The sequence below is a fragment of the Nannobrachium achirus genome (assembly GCF_963921795.1).
Source record: "Nannobrachium achirus genome assembly, chromosome: 9".
NCBI classification, from domain to species: domain Eukaryota; kingdom Metazoa; phylum Chordata; class Actinopteri; order Myctophiformes; family Myctophidae; genus Nannobrachium; species Nannobrachium achirus.
In genome coordinates, this window is record NC_137818.1 from 37401895 (window position 1) to 37421203 (window position 19309).

General features: G+C 44.2%; 1 protein-coding gene across 2 annotated transcripts in view; it reads right to left on the minus strand.

Moving 5' to 3' along the window:
• The window catches only part of magi3a (membrane associated guanylate kinase, WW and PDZ domain containing 3a), a 173586-nt gene that overhangs the window by 136771 nt on the left and 17506 nt on the right, over positions 1 to 19309 (minus strand). Inside the window, exon 1 of one of the 2 annotated variants that reach the window (XM_080733752.1) lies at positions 9903 to 10034. The exons of the other annotated variant lie outside the window; for it this stretch is intronic. Coding sequence (XP_080589878.1) covers positions 9903 to 9927 — 25 coding nt within the window. The 5' untranslated portion in view covers positions 9928 to 10034. Of the gene's footprint in view, positions 1 to 9902; positions 10035 to 19309 lie in introns of those variants that run through there. 2 annotated transcript variants of the gene reach the window in all.

Sequence of the window (19309 nt, forward strand, 5' to 3'; positions counted from 1 at the left end):
GCTTAGTCATAGTGACATCAGTGACAACGTGGTCTGCCGGCCTGCGGTCCCTTAAGCCAGTGGTTCTCAACCTGTGGGTTGGGACCCCCAGAAGTTGTCAAATATTAGAGGGAGAAATTGTGAAAATAGCCAATCTTGTTACATACCCTAAAGAAGACTATTGTGCCGCTACACATGGGTTGTATCCCGTTTTTATACATTGTTATTAATGTTTGCAGACAGGCTTTTAAAACTTTCTTGACAGAAGATTGCCTTGATTCTTTTCTTTTACTATATCTTGTTAATTGTCTTTTTAAATCAATACTGGGTGCACCAAAATGGTTGGCAACAACCAACGCACCATCTCTCTTGTCAACAAGAGAGATCACATGCCGTCACGTGGTTTTTTTCCCATGGCGGTGTTGTATGTCCAAACGGTCCATTATAGACAACCCCATTTAGCATGTAATCACATCTCAATAAGTAACACTATTTCAGCATTGCCTCGGTCGATGAGCCTTCGCTCTGCTGCATCTGGATCAGAGGAAATCGATGGACCCATTGTCAGACAAGGCTCTCTCTCTCTCTCTCTCTCTCTCTCTCTTTCGCCCAGTCTCTTTCTCGCTCTGTCTCCGTCGTTCTCTGTGCTGCGTCATTTAGGATGCCAGCTGACTGAGACATATGGAGGAGGTGTCACGGTGGCAGCATGATGCAGGAGGATTATTATTATGACGTAATATCGATCTGAGAGGGAGAATGGCCTGAGCCGCAGGAAGCTGCAGGGGAGCGGACACTAAATCGATCCAATCCCTGATGACAAAGGACAGAAGGACGGATGTATGGATGGTCAGATTTTATAAATTACCTTGGGGGGAAGGGGGTCAGACAGATGTGTATGAACCAACACAAAAACAAATTAAACAGGATTATCGGATGAGTTTACATCGGAATTTACATGAAAATAACAATAATGCTGTGACTGTGATTCGGTGTTAAATAGACCATACAAATGGTGTTGCGTGATGGTCAATTGCAATTAACGTGGGGCAGAATGTCTGGATCACAGCCCAGTCGTAATCCTGTCACGAGAATATTGCCGGGTACTAAATCCTTGTCATCATGACCACCCTATCCTAATTAGTGGTGTGCGATATCAAAATTCTGGCCGATACCCATATCCGATATAATCGGTGTTATGGCCGATATCAATATGATTTCATTGTATTTAATAATAATAATAATAATTTTGCAAATTCTGAAAAATACATGTAGCGGGGTATCTGCAGGTCTAGGAAAGTCAGATTTTAAGACCAATTTATCATTAACAAAAAGGCACACAGACAACAATATCTCAGGGGAAATTTTGTACCCATGTTTAATGATTAAACATGGGTTCCTTATCGATCCCACTATAAATCCTTTTCTATTGTTGGTAGTTGTTGGCTAATTTGGCAAAGATTTGTGTTAAAATTTACATTTTAGCGCACAGAAGCACAGAATTTTGACACAGAAGCAATTAATCAATAATTGGCTGAAATAATCAGAGCTTTTTGAATATCGCGCCGTCACATTATTGTGTATCATTATTAATGCTTTAACTATTGAAAAATAGCAGATATACAAGCTCACAGGGCGGCACCGAGTGCCGCGCTGCGAGCTTGTAGATCTGCTATTTTTGAAAAATTGTGAAAATTAGAATTAGAAGTGCAAAGTAGTCTGAAATGCTGATGTGTGCCAGTGTGTTGCCAGGTCTGCTTATTATAAGCAACTTTTGGCTTGTTTTCCTGTAAAGTCGCTTGTAAATATTCATTCATAGTGGCGGGTTGCTTTTGTTTGGGCTTGTTTTCTGAAGTTGCTTATTATTTTTGACAATAGCTGATGTAATAGGGCTCAAGTGGTGAAACTGGTCGCTTCTTTTGGGCTTGTTTTTGTAGAGCTGGTCGCTTGTTTCACTCACAGAATCTGATTAATGTGGCAACTATTGACAACTAAGACAGAGACAGAGGAGAAAGTAGTATAGTCAGCTGACATTTTTTGGAGGGGCACAAGGCCAAGCCAAGGGGCAACGACAGCCATGGACTTCATGGCCTCCCTGAAATTCCTGCCCTGGTGGCAACACAATCTCAGCTCGGATGAAAGAAACTCAAAGCATTTTAGCGCTAGCTTTGCTTTGGAGTTGATCGATTGGTTTAGGAATTGAGAGATTGAGAATATGGCATCTACTGTAGTTCAAATGTGTGTCCGTAAAATATCTCTGGCTTCTGCACCAGCAGCAGACTAGAGGTCCACTCTACAGTGGAGTATTTCCTCCCCTAATCACTATCAACGGCTAACGAGGACGGCAAACGACTGAACATGCTCAGTTCTTCATCAACGGGTCACAAAGGCAGCTTGTCGGCAGCAGACGCTTTCCGACTTCTTCTGTCGCTGAAACGCCGCCGAATCAGTGCAGAGCTACCTTTACATAGATTGGGTGACCTATTCACACACACATTCATACACCGATTGCGGAGGAACCCATGCAAGGCACCAACCTGCTCATCGGAAGAAATTCAGCATCTTGCTCAAGGACACTTATACAGTAACTCTGGGGGAGCCCGGGATTGAACTGGGAACCATTCGGTTGCCAGGCTGCCACTCTACCCCTGAGCCACTACCACCCCAGTCTTTGCTGCAGATAACTGATGACACAGACAGGCACAGGTAGTCTTTGCTGCAGATAACTGATGACACAGACAGGCACAGGTAGTCTTTGCTGCAGATAACTGATGACACAGACAGGCACAGGTAGTCTTTGCTGCAGATAACTGATGACACAGACAGGCACAGGTAGTCTTTGCTGCAGATAACTGATGACACAGACAGGCACAGGTAGTCTTTGCTGCAGATAACTGATGACACAGACAGGCACAGGTAGTCTTTGCTGCAGATAACTGATGACACAGACAGGCACAGGTAGTCTTTGCTGCAGATAACTGATGACACAGACAGGCACAGGTAGTCTTTGCTGCAGATAACTGATGACACAGACAGGCACAGGTAGTCTTTGCTGCAGATAACTGATGACACAGACAGGCACAGGTAGTCTTTGCTGCAGATAACTGATGACACAGACAGGCACAGGTAGTCTTTGCTGCAGATAACTGATGACACAGACAGGCACAGGTAGTCTTTGCTGCAGATAACTGATGACACAGACAGGCACAGGTAGTCTTTGCTGCAGATAACTGATGACACAGACAGGCACAGGTAGTCTTTGCTGCAGATAACTGATGACACAGACAGGCACAGGTAGTCTTTGCTGCAGATAACTGATGACACAGACAGGCACAGGTAGTCTTTGCTGCAGATAACGGATGACACAGACAGGCACAGGTAGTCTTTGCTGCAGATAACTGATGACACAGACAGGCACAGGTAGTCTTTGCTGCAGATAACTGATGACACAGACAGGCACAGGTAGTCTTTGCTGCAGATAACTGATGACACAGACAGGCACAGGTAGTCTTTGCTGCAGATAACTGATGACACAGACAGGCACAGGTAGTCTTTGCTGCAGATAACTGATGACACAGACAGGCACAGGTAGTCTTTGCTGCAGATAACCGATGACACAGACAGGCACAGGTAGTCTTTGCTGCAGATAACCGATGACACAGACAGGCACAGGTAGTCTTTGCTGCAGATAACTGATGACACAGACAGGCACAGGTAGTCTTTGCTGCAGATAACTGATGACACAGACAGGCACAGGTAGTCTTTGCTGCAGATAACTGATGACACAGACAGGCACAGGTAGTCTTTGCTGCAGATAACTGATGACACAGACAGGCACAGGTAGTCTTTGCTGCAGATAACTGATGACACAGACAGGCACAGGTAGTCTTTGCTGCAGATAACTGATGACACAGTGAGGGCCTGTGGCTCACTGTGTCATCAGTTGACCAGATTGTGGCTCTGCAGCTTCTCAAAGGCTTAAAACCAGCATCTCTTTAGGGATTACTGAAATCTCGTCAGAAATTGGCCAAATCCAAAACAAATCCAGTGGGTTATTCTCTTGCAGTTCATTGCCGGCGGTGACTGGCCTTTGAGCCGCAGGCAGACATGGTATTTCTATTTCAAACCTTGTGATCACGTTCTACATCGACTATGGCCTCAAGACATCAATCTAACAAATAGACGCTACTGGCCAGGCTCACTCCCAATATAAGAGCTGATGCAAGATGTATGGACACACAGAAACAGGGTTGGCAAGGCTGCCTCCACATAATAATACATATACAGAGTACATACAGTACATAACAATGTATATAAAATAGCAACAAAAAAAATCTAAGTGTACAAAATGTGTTTTTTTTTTATAAAATGTTTTTGTTTTAGATTTAGAATTTTCACCTATAATGACAAATGGCCAAAATAAGGCTACATTTAACAGATTCATTTATTGCAATGCTTTAAAGGTTTTTTTATTAACGGAATTATGGTGGTGAAGTATTATTTCAAACTTCACAAGCTTTAAAACATTTTTCCTAAAAACAATGAATATAGACTCGTCTACATTTGATCAAAACAAGTTATTCCCCAATAATATGTAATAGATTTTACACCAATCTCTATTTATTTTACCTATGAGAACATGTAATTGTTTCTACACTAAAGTAGCCTACTGTATACTGTATACATGCATACATGTACATACAAGAAACACACAAACATTCTCACACACACACACACACACACACACACACACACACACACACACACACACACACACACACACACACACACACACACACACACACACACACACACACACACACACACACACAGCAACAGATTGGCCCCCCACCCCCACCTCGCCTCTCTCTGGGCCCAACAGCCACTCCCCCCCCCCCCCCCCCCCCCGATGCCAATTATCTTCAGCTTTTGACCCAACCCCAGTCTGCACCCTCCTTATATAAAGGGATCAGGAGGTATTGGGGCATGTGGCCCCGTGTCTCCCATCACCGACTATCCAGAACCCCGCAATCACCCAGTCCCACACCCCAGCTGTTCTCCATCCAAAGCGATCAAAGCAAACGGAGGTAGGGAGAAAAGGGAGAAACAATTGAAACTAGAAGAAACTCGTCGGCAGACAACCCGGGTTGAGAATAGAATAAAAAAGACAAAAGAATAGCGGAAGAAAAAGTCAGGAAAGAGGAGCTTAGATAGCAGAACGTAAGGCTATCCCCCTGAGCATTTATCTCTCTTGACTCAAAGTTATTATTAGGCAGATGGGATCTTCTCTCCGTCTGTGAAGGTGAGGTTACTAATTTTGGAATGCGATTTAAAAGAGCAAGCATGTGATTCACCTCCTTAAACGGTAATCTTTTTTTCTTAATGTGTTTACATTTTAATATAAAAATGTAAAACTAACAACCACAGAGTGAGGCTGAACAAAACTCTAAAGCGAGGTATAGCAGCTTTGCCTGGTGTTGCATTGCCTTGCAGCCATGCAAGTTAGTTACCAGACAGATCAATAGAAGGCATGATTGGGAGCGTCGGCCTTGGATTTACAGAAGCCTTCCTTCGCCCCCCTGTCCAGCTATATCGACAGGTCAGCCATCTGGAGACACACAAGCCCCCCTCCATACACACACAACACAGCGGGTAAGGGGAGCACTGATATCCTGATGGATGTGGCTGTGAATAACATGTTCCTGGGGACTCCAGAGGGGAACAGAGAGAGAGGACCAAAGGCTACAGCCTCATGCTGACATACGAGCAGTGAGCAACCATGTGACAGAGGCATAGTTAAAAGGTCCTGGTCTGATGGGTCCATGGTCCTGTTTAATGTGCACTCAGGGGACTTCCCTACAGTAGGTTCATATGCTTTTAGAGTCTGGTTTCTCCACGGTCTCTGAAAGCACAGTCTCAATGTAATAATACTACAGTATCTGTAACACAGCACTGACATGCCTTTGACTCTCTAGAGCAGGGGTTCCCAAACCTTTTTGGCCCAGGGCACCCCTACAAATACTTTTTTTCATCCGAGGCACCCCTACATTATCTTAATGAATGTAGGGGTGCCTTTTCGCTCCTGGCACCTTATATTTATGGCAAATTTTTGCGAGGAAAACATTGAGATAATAGCTATTTTGGTTAGAACTGACTGAAGATTTAAAATCAAGTATAAAATGTTCCTTAATAGTTGTTTTTAATTGTCCAAATAAATACCATATATTATCAAATTATCTCGCGGCACCACTGGGCTGCCGTCACGGCACCCCAGGGTGCCCCGTCACCCACTTTGAAAACCCCTGTTCTAGAGGTCTAATTGCACCACAGAGCGTCCCACCACTATGAGGCCCAGAGATCCCGTGGCCCCAAGATGGCCGACTGATATGTCATCTCTCTGTAGGGTACGTCAGCGATGGCCGTACGTATGACGGTAGTGATGGCCACCTAATGAGCCTTTTGTTTCACCCTTAATGAACTCCATTAGATGACACTGGATAGGCCATTGATTTAACCAAGTCCCAAAGGCTGTCTACGGGGCTAAGAGACACTCAAAGCTCTGAAGTGTTTTCATCAGTGTTCGTGGGCATAGCAGCAATCAGCATTTATTCCTGATAATAGTAATTACCGTTTAACAATGAATTGTAAACTCAAAGTGTACAAATCTAATCAAATGGACCTCAGAGTTAAATTAAAGCTGCAATCTTGCAATTCTTTTTGTAAATATATTGATCAATCTGTATGTTTTGTTTTAGAAAGTAAAGGTTGATAAGTGGTACTGCGTGAAGCTCAAGGCACAACATTGACACTACTCAAGCGGGTGTCTTGGCTCAACAGTCAGTCAAAACAGTTTTAAAGGTAGGGTAAGTGATTTCACTTAAGTTTCAGTTTCAGTTTTCATGTAGGTGACAGGCAGGGGCCTTCGTCCAATAATGATCAAGTGGGGGCAGGCCTTGGTGCGTGCAAGACCCGCCCCCACACAACCATGATTGGAGGAAGGCCCACTCTATCCTGATTGGAGGAAAACGTGTCACCCAACAGTTTTTGAAACTGCTTTTTTTAGGAGATAAAGCTGAAAACATGGACCAAATATATGGACCAAACACAACTAACTAGCACTTTCAGAACATGGACCCATTTAGATAGATAGATAGATACCTTTATTATCCCAAGGGGGAAATTTAGTTTAGTTGTCCAGTAGTAGCACAGCAGTATACAGTTATTTACAAAGTTACAGAGACGTAAGAAAAAATAGATAAGAGGGAAAAAAACAAAACAAAGACAAGAGCAGTACAGTACCAATAAAGAGAAGGTGCATCAATAGAGGGGGCGACTAATATATAAGTATATATACATAAAGTGTCTTGCAAAAGAGACCATAGCAGTCAATGCTAGTTAGTGCAAAGAAGTATCCCACTGTCATTGTTAAACAAAGCAAAAATACTCAGAAACTACCAACACTAACAACCTAATAGTGCAGTGTCAAAAATCAGTGCGAAAAAAGAAGAAACTAGGAAGCGTGTCACCGCAAGGCGCACATGAGCACTCTTCCTGGAAGGTCCTTAGAGGTCAAAGTCAATACAGCAATAGTTCCTTAGAGGTCAAAGTCAATACAGCAATGGTTCCGTAAGTCTAAGTTAGGAAGGGAGACCTTTTCAAGCGACCGTAATGTGTCTCGTTGTACAGCTTAAGGGCAGCCGGTACAAAAGATTTTCCTAATCTCTCACATCTCCGTACTGGGTAGGTAAAGCGGTCGTTTCCTCTCTTACTCCAGTAACTGGTGATCTCTAGATGGAGGGGGTGGGAGGAGTTCTCCAAGATGGAATCTAGCTTCTTCGCAGTGCGCACCCTGGTTACTTCCTCCACCCCCTGCAGAGAGGACCCAACGACAGAGCCAGTTTTCTTCACCAGTCTGTTTAGGTTAAACGTGTCACCTGCTCTGTTGTTGCCACCCCAGCATGTTATGCCAAAAAAGAGGACACTTGCCATGACAGACTGATAGAACATCTGTAGCATCCTATTGCACACTTCAAACGATCTCAGTCTTCTCAGGAGGAACAGCCTGCTTTTCCCCTTGCTGTGAATCGCCTGCGCGTTGTCCGACCAGTCCAGTGAACTATTCAGGTGTACTCCGAGGAATTTGTAGTTATCCACGAGCTCAACCACCTCACCGTTAATGGTGCTTGGCACCGGGGGGACTATCTTGGAGGTGCGGAAGTCCACCACCATCTCCTTAGTCATTTTATTATTATTTGAATTAAATGAAATCACTTACCCTACCTTTAAGCCCAATTTATACTTAATTGTCAGGGGTGTCTACTATTTCCAGCAAGCAACACCATCACATTATATAATGGAGCATACTGTAAGCATTAGAACGTTGAGGAGAAAAATCCTGAATCCTGAGTCTGAATTACAAGGTTTTACTGTGTATGCAAGTTGAATGTGACGCCTGCACAGCTGTGGTGAATTACTCCAGGTCAGGTGAGGTTGAGCCAGGCCTCGTTATCTGGGGGTGGATATGGGCACGGCTGAGTCTGTAGGACAGCTGTGTCTGCCCCGCTCACCCCAGCCTCTAAGGCTCCAAAGTGCTTCTGACAGGTGCTGTACAGTACAACCAAACTGATTTTACTGTTCTGCTACGTGCAAAGACTACCGAGTCAAATCTGGTTAAGAGGCCATATGACGTGTCCACCGAGGCGTTTTTTCCCAGCCAAAAACGCCAGGCCTAATAACGCCCAAGTTGAAAATATTTCAACAGTCAGCAAGCATATAAAAATGCCAAAACGTGAATGCACAAGCGCGGTGTAGAGCTACCGTTGTAAACAATTAAAAACGTCTTATGGACATGGCCACTAACTTCATGGACGAGTGCACAAATGGAAGCAATGGGTTACAAATGGATAAATTATAGGTTATATAGGGCCATTTAGTTCGTTTCAGATGTAGACAGCAATGTATATTTGGCTTATCCAACAGAAAACTATTTCCAGTTGTGGCTTGTTTTCATAATGTTCTATGTTGCATGTTCCAGTCAGCATTTCAGCTCAGTTAAAAACAGACGTCCTATTGGATTCAATAGGATTCAGAAGTGTCGCTAGACGAGATTTTGAACGCGAGTGAACCGGTTTACGGCAGAATCTCAACAATGACGTAACCCTGCAGTCATTTCTGCATGTTAGCTCATCAGTGTGTTTATAAACAGCAGATTATTTGCATAAGCCCTGCTGCTCCTGTTGTTGGAGCAGCAGGACAAGTTTTTCTGAGCAGTGGTCACACCGTCTCCTATGCTTGATTGTGTCTGTTTGTAAGCTGCAATACCGCTGGTTGACCAGTGGCAGGCCTGGGTGAACAAGTGGCGCTGTTGAGTCACACACACAGGCGACCTGTGAGCCCCCCCCCCCCCCCCCCACACACACACACACACACAACCTTGAAATGAAATGCTACACACACGGCCACGCACACACACGCGCGCGCACACACACTCCTCACACACACACACACACAAGGTATAGCTTAACGAAATGAACTGCTCACATCCACCGCTCACTTCAAACTTGTTTTGATTATTAAAATAACAACTATAAAAGGTAAGAAAGCGATTTAGTCCGTAATTCTTCTTTAATAATAAAACTAACAATAACAATAGGGGTCCTAGGGATTAGGTGCTTGGCCACGGCACCTACTTAGGCCTCAAATAGGTTTTCAATAGTCAAACTACAATGACGACCAGAACGTACAAAGATTCAGCTTGGCGCTACTGCTAATGAAGAGCCTATTCTGTAATCACTCAGGGGCTTACAAGTTAGCCTTAAGGATGACTAATATTCTTCAATGGTGGGCTGTTTTCCTGTTGACACCTAGCTTGCACACCGGTCTTGGACAAATATAAAGGACTATTGTTCACACAGGCATGCACTTACGGGAATGTTCTGTGCCTCTCCCCATCTCTCCCTGTGCTCTGGATCACAAAGGGCCACATGCCATAATAGTATTATCCACACTGTTTAGTGCCAAACTGCCAACAGGCTGGAATAGAGAGCCCCGGTTCTGAGGCCTTCAGACTTGGTCTTGCTGTGTGATGATCGCTGGCCCGCCTTGTGCTGAGTAACTGCTGGAGTTCTGGGAAGTTCTTAGTCACACAGCAGAGACACACACACACACACACACACACATTACAGCCGCTGTACACGGCGTGCACAGAGTTTCCGTACGCAGACAGGAAGTCTTTACCCATCATAATTACACCATGATTTTCTCTGAGGCATCTAAAAGTCCTCCGACAGGAGATTAAAGTAGTGGGAAAGGACCAGGATATTAATAAATGACAGAGCAGATCAGATGGTCGGGAGAGATGGAGAGAATGAGGCAGAAGAGTCTGATTGGTGGACATTTTCCCCTTCATGCTCTCGTGCGTAACAAAGAGCTGTTGGCACAGTGGAGATTGGGGGTTCTGTGTAAAATGAAAGTAGTGATTCTCACAGTGGGGTCCGAGGACCCCCCAGGGGTCCCTGAGAGTGTTTTAGGGGGTCCCCAGCTAAATGAGTTAATATTGCATCAAGATCAGTTTAACCACCCTATACCGCAATTAGAAAATAGACAGTCTACAAGCTCACAATGCCTTATGTAATTTAGTGTTGTGATCTTGTAGTCCTGCTTCTTTCTTTCTTTCTTTTTTCTTGAAAAAGTGTGAAAAGTTTGGAATATTTTTGAAACATTTTAACAACAAATCTTGTATGGAATGGGGGATATTTTCAGATGTATTTGGTCCGTGGCCAAATACATATTCATTTGGGGGTACTTGACATGAAAAATTTTGAGAACCACTGATACATTGGCACATAGGTGGAAATGTACCCCATCATTCTGATGGTTGTGCATAAATCCGAGCTGTCAGCTCATTGATGTGGGTGGTGGTGGTGGTGGTGGTGGTGGTGGAGGTTCTGTGTCATGCCACCCCATGAGGGGGCGACTGACAGTCAGTAATTAGCAGAGCTGCCTCTCCCGGCTTGACCTTCAACAGAAGTGCATCTCTAGGAATTCTCTGAGGGGCCCTGGTGTAATGCGTTATTGACTGGGGCAGTGGGTGGAGTTTGGGGGGGTGGGTGGGGGGGGGGCTGATCCTGGACAACGCTGGTCAATGCTAATATAGCAGCACAGCCAGGGATCGATCCCATTCCACGAGCAGAACAGCGGGTTGCACAGTTGCACACATCACATACAAACACTCTACTACAGCACTGTACAGTAAGTATAAACACTATACTACAGTAGGAAGTCACACGTACTGTACTGTACACTAGGGATGGGACGATATGACAATTTCATATCACGATTATTGTGACAAAATAAATCGTGATTTACGATAGTATCACAATCATCAAAATCCATTATCCTGGGGCGGAACATTGGCCAAAAAATAGCAGATCTACAAGCTCACAACCCGTCACAATGTGGCGCTTTGTGAGCTTGTAGATCAGCTGTTTTTTGGCAAAGACATTTGATAGAGTGAAAAAAAGACTGTATCAAGTACATATATTATAAATACCTTTTACCAATTATAGAGGGTGTAAGTGGTACCGGATATGCAGCTTGGCAAATAAAAGGTGAATTGATCCGAGTGCATGACAGAGGACAATATCACGATAAATTAAATCTCCACGATACGATTATTGTGTGTGTTTTTTATCACAATAAATGATAATATCGCCTATCGTCCCATCCCTATATGACCCCCGCTGCAAATAATAGTTGGTTATTTCTGTTTGAGTTCTCCCCTACCAGCACCTACACCTAACGACCTGTATCATCCATGGCAGGGAGACGACGGGAGACGTGAGCATGCACAAATTAAAGCAGGAAATCAAGCACCACAGGAGCACAAAGACAGAGACGGTCACACGCACGGACGCACACACACACAAAGCTCCAGATTCAGTTTTAACCTGTCTCCAGAGAAAGAGGGGAGGGAACAGAGAAGAAAACAGCACATAGGCATGCGTGGAAAAAAGCCTTGAAATTAGCAGGCCGTGGAATTAGAGTGGCCTGGGAGATCTGTTGGGAAACGCTGGAAATAATCAAATGGGGAGGTGGGGTGTTTTCATCAGCAAGCTAAAGCAAACTCCTCGACTGCGTTCTGAACACACAGCGACATACAGTACAATTACCATATGACAGCACGCACGCACGTGCACAGGCACGCACGCACGCACACACACACACACACACACACACACACACACACACACACACACACACACACACACACACACACACACACACACACACACACACACACACACACACACACACACACACACACACACACACACACACACACACACACACACACACTTGCAAGGGGACAGAGGGAAGCAGTGAGATGAGAGACGAACAAAGGCAGGGAGCAGAGATGGCCCAGTGCATGACATTCACACCGCACTCCATTGAAATGCACACATGGCTGCTCAAATGCAAGCGCTCGCAGACAAATGGCCAGACTAACTGAGCCAAGAATGTGCACTTGTTTAAGCCATGCATGCATACAGAGATGCGCACGCACGTACGCACGCACGCACGCACGCACACACACAATCCTTCAAGATGCTTCCTTTCGGCTTCAGGTTTGCACCAGGACAAAGAGAACAATGGGCTACATTCGCCCACCCCTGGTTAACTCCCTTTCTCAGGAGAGACATTTCCTTTAGTTGTGTAATTATGTTGAATGAATAATAATGCCCCAGAGCATTAATAACGGTGCAGCCTCATCTATGAGAAGATATCTTGGCCTAAAGGCAGCGATTAGAGACTGTTTGAGAGGCAATGGGTGTGACTCACTCTACTCTCCTTTACTGGCGCTGAGGCAGAATCAGTGCAAAAGACTAAAGATAATCAAAATATTAATTTGTGTAGCGCTTTTCAAAACAAAGTTACAAGTGTAAAAAACAGCAAACAACAAAGCAAATAAATCAAATGAATAAACAATTTCAAATGGAGATAAACCAGAGAAACACTTAATATAAAAGGTGTGTTTTCAGAAGCGATTTGCGAAGGCACTGATGTTGCCAGCCCTAGAATCTCAGGGTTCCAGAGCCTACTGTAGGCGCCTGGGCCGCAAAAGCCTGATCACTCCAGTTAGGGAGGTGGGAAAGCTTTGCTCAAAGACAAAGCTTTCTGTTATTCTTCTTATTCAAAGAGACAAGAAATTATGAGTGCTGAAGATTAACATAATAACAGCATTGAAATACGGTAATTTGATTAAAGTTATTTGTTCACAAACGTCCCTCCTATCACTACTACAACACACATTGGTTTTGCATGCATAAATACATAAAGGCCTCTCTTTCTCACTCTGTGCTACATTTACTATCTAGACACCTGCTTATCCAAGCAAAAACACATCAATCTTGTCCGATTGAACGTCGTTTAACGTTGTTTAATGCCATCAGATAGAACTTTTCTGTTTGGATGTATGGGCTGTCAAGGAAAGAAAGTAGTTTTTTTGCCACTCGTTGCCAGGCGTTCCCGCATAACTTCCGGGTATGATGATGATGTCACGCGCGTACCCTCTATACATGGAAAACAGATCCACTTCTATTCAGAGCTTCACACAAGCATTTCTAACCATTAAAGCTCTTGTCCATCAGGGCTCTCTTCTGAGTCATCTCAAAGCATGAGCGACTTCAAACTTCAAAGTAGTTGTTTGTTGCACAGATGTGGTTTTGCTGCATCTTCATGTGGCCAGGCGCTGGCGCAGTGATGAGAATCATGTGACTGTTTGACCACATGGGCCGAGCGGCACAGTGAAGTACGCTGTCATGCGACTCCGGGATCTGGTCAGAGGAGGCCGTAGTCTACATGTTGAATTTGAGCTAGGCGAGTCAGAGGTAATCTACCGTGATTGGCAGCTACGAGTTGTGCCCTCCGGTCAGATGATGCCCTCCGGCTCGGTTGTTCCTGTAATACGTTAAGCCCCCAATTGATATTCACATTGAATATAAGAACCGGCCTTTCCGCAAAACTGCATAGAAGACTGACAGGCCCCTTTCTAGGTCAATTCTCAGTGTCTTGTTAGATATGAATGGAAAGTCACGGTGCTGCGGTGGGCCTTCCAGTAGTGAGACTGTGTTCGCTGTGAGCATTGCAAACAAAAGAACTTGGTTTCAGTTTGGACTGCTACTGGGATGTTTACATAGTCCATGTTTACCAGCTGTAAAGGACCAAAGTCCAAGTATAAGAGTGAGCGTGGGTGTCTGTGTGGCTGTGTGCGCATGTGGGGAGAGGCAGTGGCTCAGAGGAAGTCTTGGAAACTTGGAATCTGAGGATTCCCAGTTCGATCCCAAGTTCCTCCTGGTTGCAAGACACTGAACCCCTAACTGCTGGAGCAGGCTGGTGCCTTGCATGGTTTCCTCTGCTGTCAGTGTGGGAATGTGTGTGACTGGCTGAATGATTGTGCACATTATACAAATGGTAATGGCACCTTTTCCCAAAGCATTTCATATACTGTAGAAGGTTTGAAAAGGGATGTCAATGACACAAGATAAGTGCTTTTGAAAGCAATCATCATGTCAAATGTTTTATCTTCTCGCTTGCATAAGACATCTTACGGGCCAAATTCATGAATGGCATGGCAGAGCAGAGTAAGGTTACATGCATCAACAGCACATTACTGGATTATGGGCCAAACAGGACTATGAAACACGCACCGAAGCATGCACCCATCTACACAGTAAAGATTTAAACTAAAGGCAAATTCATATTCCCACAACAATTCTAAAGTCTCAACTACCGGTAATCCATATCTGCCACTGGCGACCACCTGTTCCACCACCAATGACGCTTCAGAGTGCAAGACAACAAATGGTAAAGATGGGTTTTTATAGCTTTAAGTGTGCGTGCATGCATGTGTCTGTTATCGAAATCTGACTCATGCCATGGTACAGTACAGAGTCCATGGGGACCATAGCTCTCCAGTCTAATGACCCAGTGCCAGATAGACACAGCTTGGTGACTGGAGGGACATTTCTTAGAAGTAATTATAACATTCTTCTAACAATCCAGTGGTGCTGTTGAAGCTGAATGGCTCCAGCTAATAGGCCTACCTCCCGCTGGTAGGAAACAGCCAGGCTCAAGTCCTCCTGGATGTGGCGATTAGGGTAGCCCAATACTTCTCACCAGTTTGTCTTCTACTGTATCTCTTACCCACCTCCACCCACCCATGCTGAAGCAGGGAGCAGAATACATTTCAAAATATATTTCTGATCTTGTGCTACATCAAGAACCATCAAGACTTCTCAGGTTGTCTGGTACAGGTCTGCATTCTGAACCGAGAGTCAGTCAGAACTAAACGCAGAGAAGCAATTCATTTTTTATGCATCACATACCTTTAAAAACATACCTGGAACAAGCTCCCAAAACCTGCAGGCCGGCTACAACTCTGTTCTTTTAAATAAAGGCTAAAGACCTTTCAATTTGCCGCTACCTTTTACTGTTTTTATATTGATAAATGCAGTTTTCGTTTTTATTGCATTCAAAAGTACTTTTGTGTTTCTTTTGTAGCATCTTATTGCTCTGTCTTAATGTTTCACTGCTGATATTTTGTGTGAAGCAAATGTAATTGCTTTCTTGATGTGCTATTCAAATAATCTTGCCTTGACTTACTGCCGCAACACACCCGATCAAAGCATGATGAGGTCACCTATTATTATTACTTTTGAATGTTGACTTGACACCTGAGCTTAAGCTTAAGGGGACTTAATGAGATTTGAGGGCTTTGTTTACCCATAATGCTACGATCTCTGTGCAATAAGAGATTGGCGCCGCAATTATAGCATTGTAACATCAAGACAATACATAATACATCATTTAATGACCTTTAATTCCACAGAGCTGCCAAGGCAAGTTCTAATCAGATGTCAGACACTTTGCAGCAGCTTCAATTCAGCAACAAACAAAGGTAACATTACTGGATGTGAGGCAGATGAGAAAGATGCAGAACTGATGTTAACATGTATTGACAAGGTCGACAGTTAATCGAAAAAAGACAATTATATAATTATAGAGCTTTAGGGCTTTGGATGGCATATTATTTCATACTGCAGCAGTGTGTGTGTGTGTGCATGTGTGTGTACATGTATGTATGTAGGCCTATCATATGTAGCCATGTACAGGTGATGCACATTGTCAAGCCCCCCCGAGAGATCCAGTAGGGCCCGGGGAACTAGCCAATTGGATTTGCGGTACCATTTTTCTCTCACGCCACATCCATTGCTCACACACTTATGCATGCACACATCTGCAGTACATAGCCATGTTCATACACACTCATATGCACATTCATGCATGGTCACAACAACCCTACAACCAACCTCAAAGTATATTTGTAAAACTACTAGCTGGATTATTTGTCGAACTGATGACAAATAATATACATCTTCAGGCGACTAGGGTCAAACCAGTCCGATGTCTGTGTGTCACGGTCACCATAAGCCCTGTACTGTAAGCCTCGTCTTTAATGCTTAGAGTAATTAGTAGAATAGAAAACATTATCCATTCCCATAGCTACCAGTAAGACTCCCTAAATCGGGAGATAAGCGACCGTCAGGTCGCATACACAAACTTTAGCAGGCAATGGTAGCCATCCAATCAGGAGGGAATATGGGAAAAGGGACAGATGCATTTTGATGACATGACTGTAGAGATACTGTGTACCCCTTTGCGTTATTTTAGGGCAAAATCTGTAGGAGTAGTGTCCAAAAATCTGTCTTGCAAGAATCTGCCTCATGGTGGCGCTAAAAGAGGGGCATGTGAGAAATGAGGGGTGGTGGTTGCGGTTTGGCAGCCAAGGAGTGTGTGTTCAAAGTTTGGCACGGATTGGGGCAACGGTGGCGGAGATATGAGTAGGGCAAAAGTGTGACGTGACGTGACGTGACGTGACGTGACAGACTGACTGACTGACAGCCGGTGGAGGTTTTGATAGTAACTGCGAGTCTCAATAATGTCAGCCCATGTGTAATGAACACCCAATGAGAAGGTAGGTGTAGGCTTTGTGACGCAATACTTTCATTGCCATGTCAACCTGGTTGTCAGGGACGGTGACACGAGGATACAATTCAGATTGCTAAAGTGTCAAGACAAGTGGCTCTCAGGGCCGTAGGTTGCGATGATTAAAATCTGCTGGAATGGCAGTGTGAGAGTCCCAGGCAATGACAAACATCGTCATCATTGAATCTGGAAAAACAGGCTCTGGCTGGAAACACAATACTGCTTTGAAACTCCCCCGAAACCCACAAACGAGTGAGGCTAGTTCTGCACACATGGCTAAAGGGCTGGCCTCCCTCTGGGGACAAAGGGGAGGAGACAACCAGTTTTTTTTTTTTTTAGAATATCTTTATTCATGTCAATATCAAATAAACAATGGGTTTACATCATTACAGTATAATCAAGACATTTCTTTTTTCTTTTTTCTCCCCAACCCATCCCTCCCCCCCATTGTCGTCATTGTCCTATCAGTCCACAGAACATTTAAGGTGAATAGAAAAAAAACAAAAACAAAAAGAGAAAAAAAATGAAAAATTCACAGTAAAGTCATCAGTGGGTATAACTGTTCGATACACACATATCCTCATCAAGTTGTAGACAGGTATTATGTTGGCGGAACATTTACAGATCCTGTCCCTGCACAATGTATATTTCTTATATTTGATCAAACAAATACTGAGCAAACCAATGAGCGTGTCTAAGGTATAGGCTGATCTGTTGGGAGTGCCTCCAGGTTCTCGAAATAGTTAATAAACGGTTGCCAATAGGAGAAAAAATTTTCAACTGAGCCTCTAAGTGAGAATTTGATTTTTTCTAATTTTAGGAAACCCATCACATCTTTGAGCCACATAGCGACTGAGGGGGGGATTGGTGATTTCCACCCCAGCAGTATTCTACGTCTTGCTATTAAGGTGGCAAATGCCAATATGTTCAATTTCTTTGTGGTCAGGATTTGGAAGTCCGTCGGTACTCCAAAAATGGCAATATGGGGAGAGGGCTCCAAATGAACCGAGAATACCTCAGATAGCACTCCAAAGACTTCAGTCCAAAAGTGTACCAGTCTGGGACAAGACCAGAACATATGAGTGTGAGTTGCCGGTGATAAGGCACATCTATCGCACTTGTCATCAATTCCAGGGTAAATTGTGGCAAGCTTAGATTTACAGTAATGAAGTCTATGGAAAACCTGAGACAACCAGTTTTACATGACATTGAAGAGGTAAGCTGATGCTGAGCGCACACACCATGCTAGCATCCACACACAGGGCATCCTGATCTTTCCAAAACAGGTTAATATTGCCAGGTGATGGGGCGCCTGCTGGCCTAGTGGTCCCGGGCGCAATCCACAAAGGTTCTGATGCCTGACAGCGCGTCGAGGGTTTGAGTCTCGATCCCGACTGCCTTTCATTCCCAGGTGATGCACAAACTAAGAGTTATAGCAGGTTAAGGCTGTGGTTGACTGACACCGACTGCCTACTAGTACTGACAATGCTAAAAATGCAGAGCGTGTGATCCAGCAAGGCCCTTGGATTACTTTTGCAATTGCTTTAGTTGACTGAACCCCTTCCTTTGAAAAGGCCACCTGCACACCAGGGAAAAATATAGGATGTAATGAAAGCTAGAGAGAAAATGGCGAGGGCAGGGGCTAAGGAGGAGAGTGCGGGGGCCACTTCAACTGTCCTAACCCTCATGATGGATGAATAGCATAGCAGCATGTCTCAATAACAGCAAAGACATGGGATGCCGGCTGGATCATTAGCCGAGAAGCCGTAGGCCTTTTTGGGAATGTAAGTGAGCAAATCCTAAGAGTGCAGCCGTTTCCACGTGTGTGCCTGTTTGCGTACAAGTATAGATATACAGTATATATAATATATATATATATATATATATATATATATATATATATATATATATATCTTGGATGTTGGCTCTGTATTTGAGGAATGACCTCATTTGTCACACTACACACATGGGAAAACTGGAGGGACTGGCAGTCGAGCGGAAACTGTCTGAGACAACAATTTCAATGCCTGAGGACTATCAGCTCAACCCCTCTCTCCCTCCATTTCTAACTCCAGATATATCTACATCTCGCTCCCTCTGTCCATCTCTGTCCCCCCTTCTAACTCTTATCTTGTCCATGTCCCTCTCTTCAGGTAGATCCAGGCTGAATTCAAGCAAGACTTATTATGTGTGAGTCGCGCCGGGCCCTTGTTTACAACTCCTGATCATCATTTATGCATGCAAATTTGGGTGTATGCTGTTATTTGCTGGAGACATCGCTGGCCAT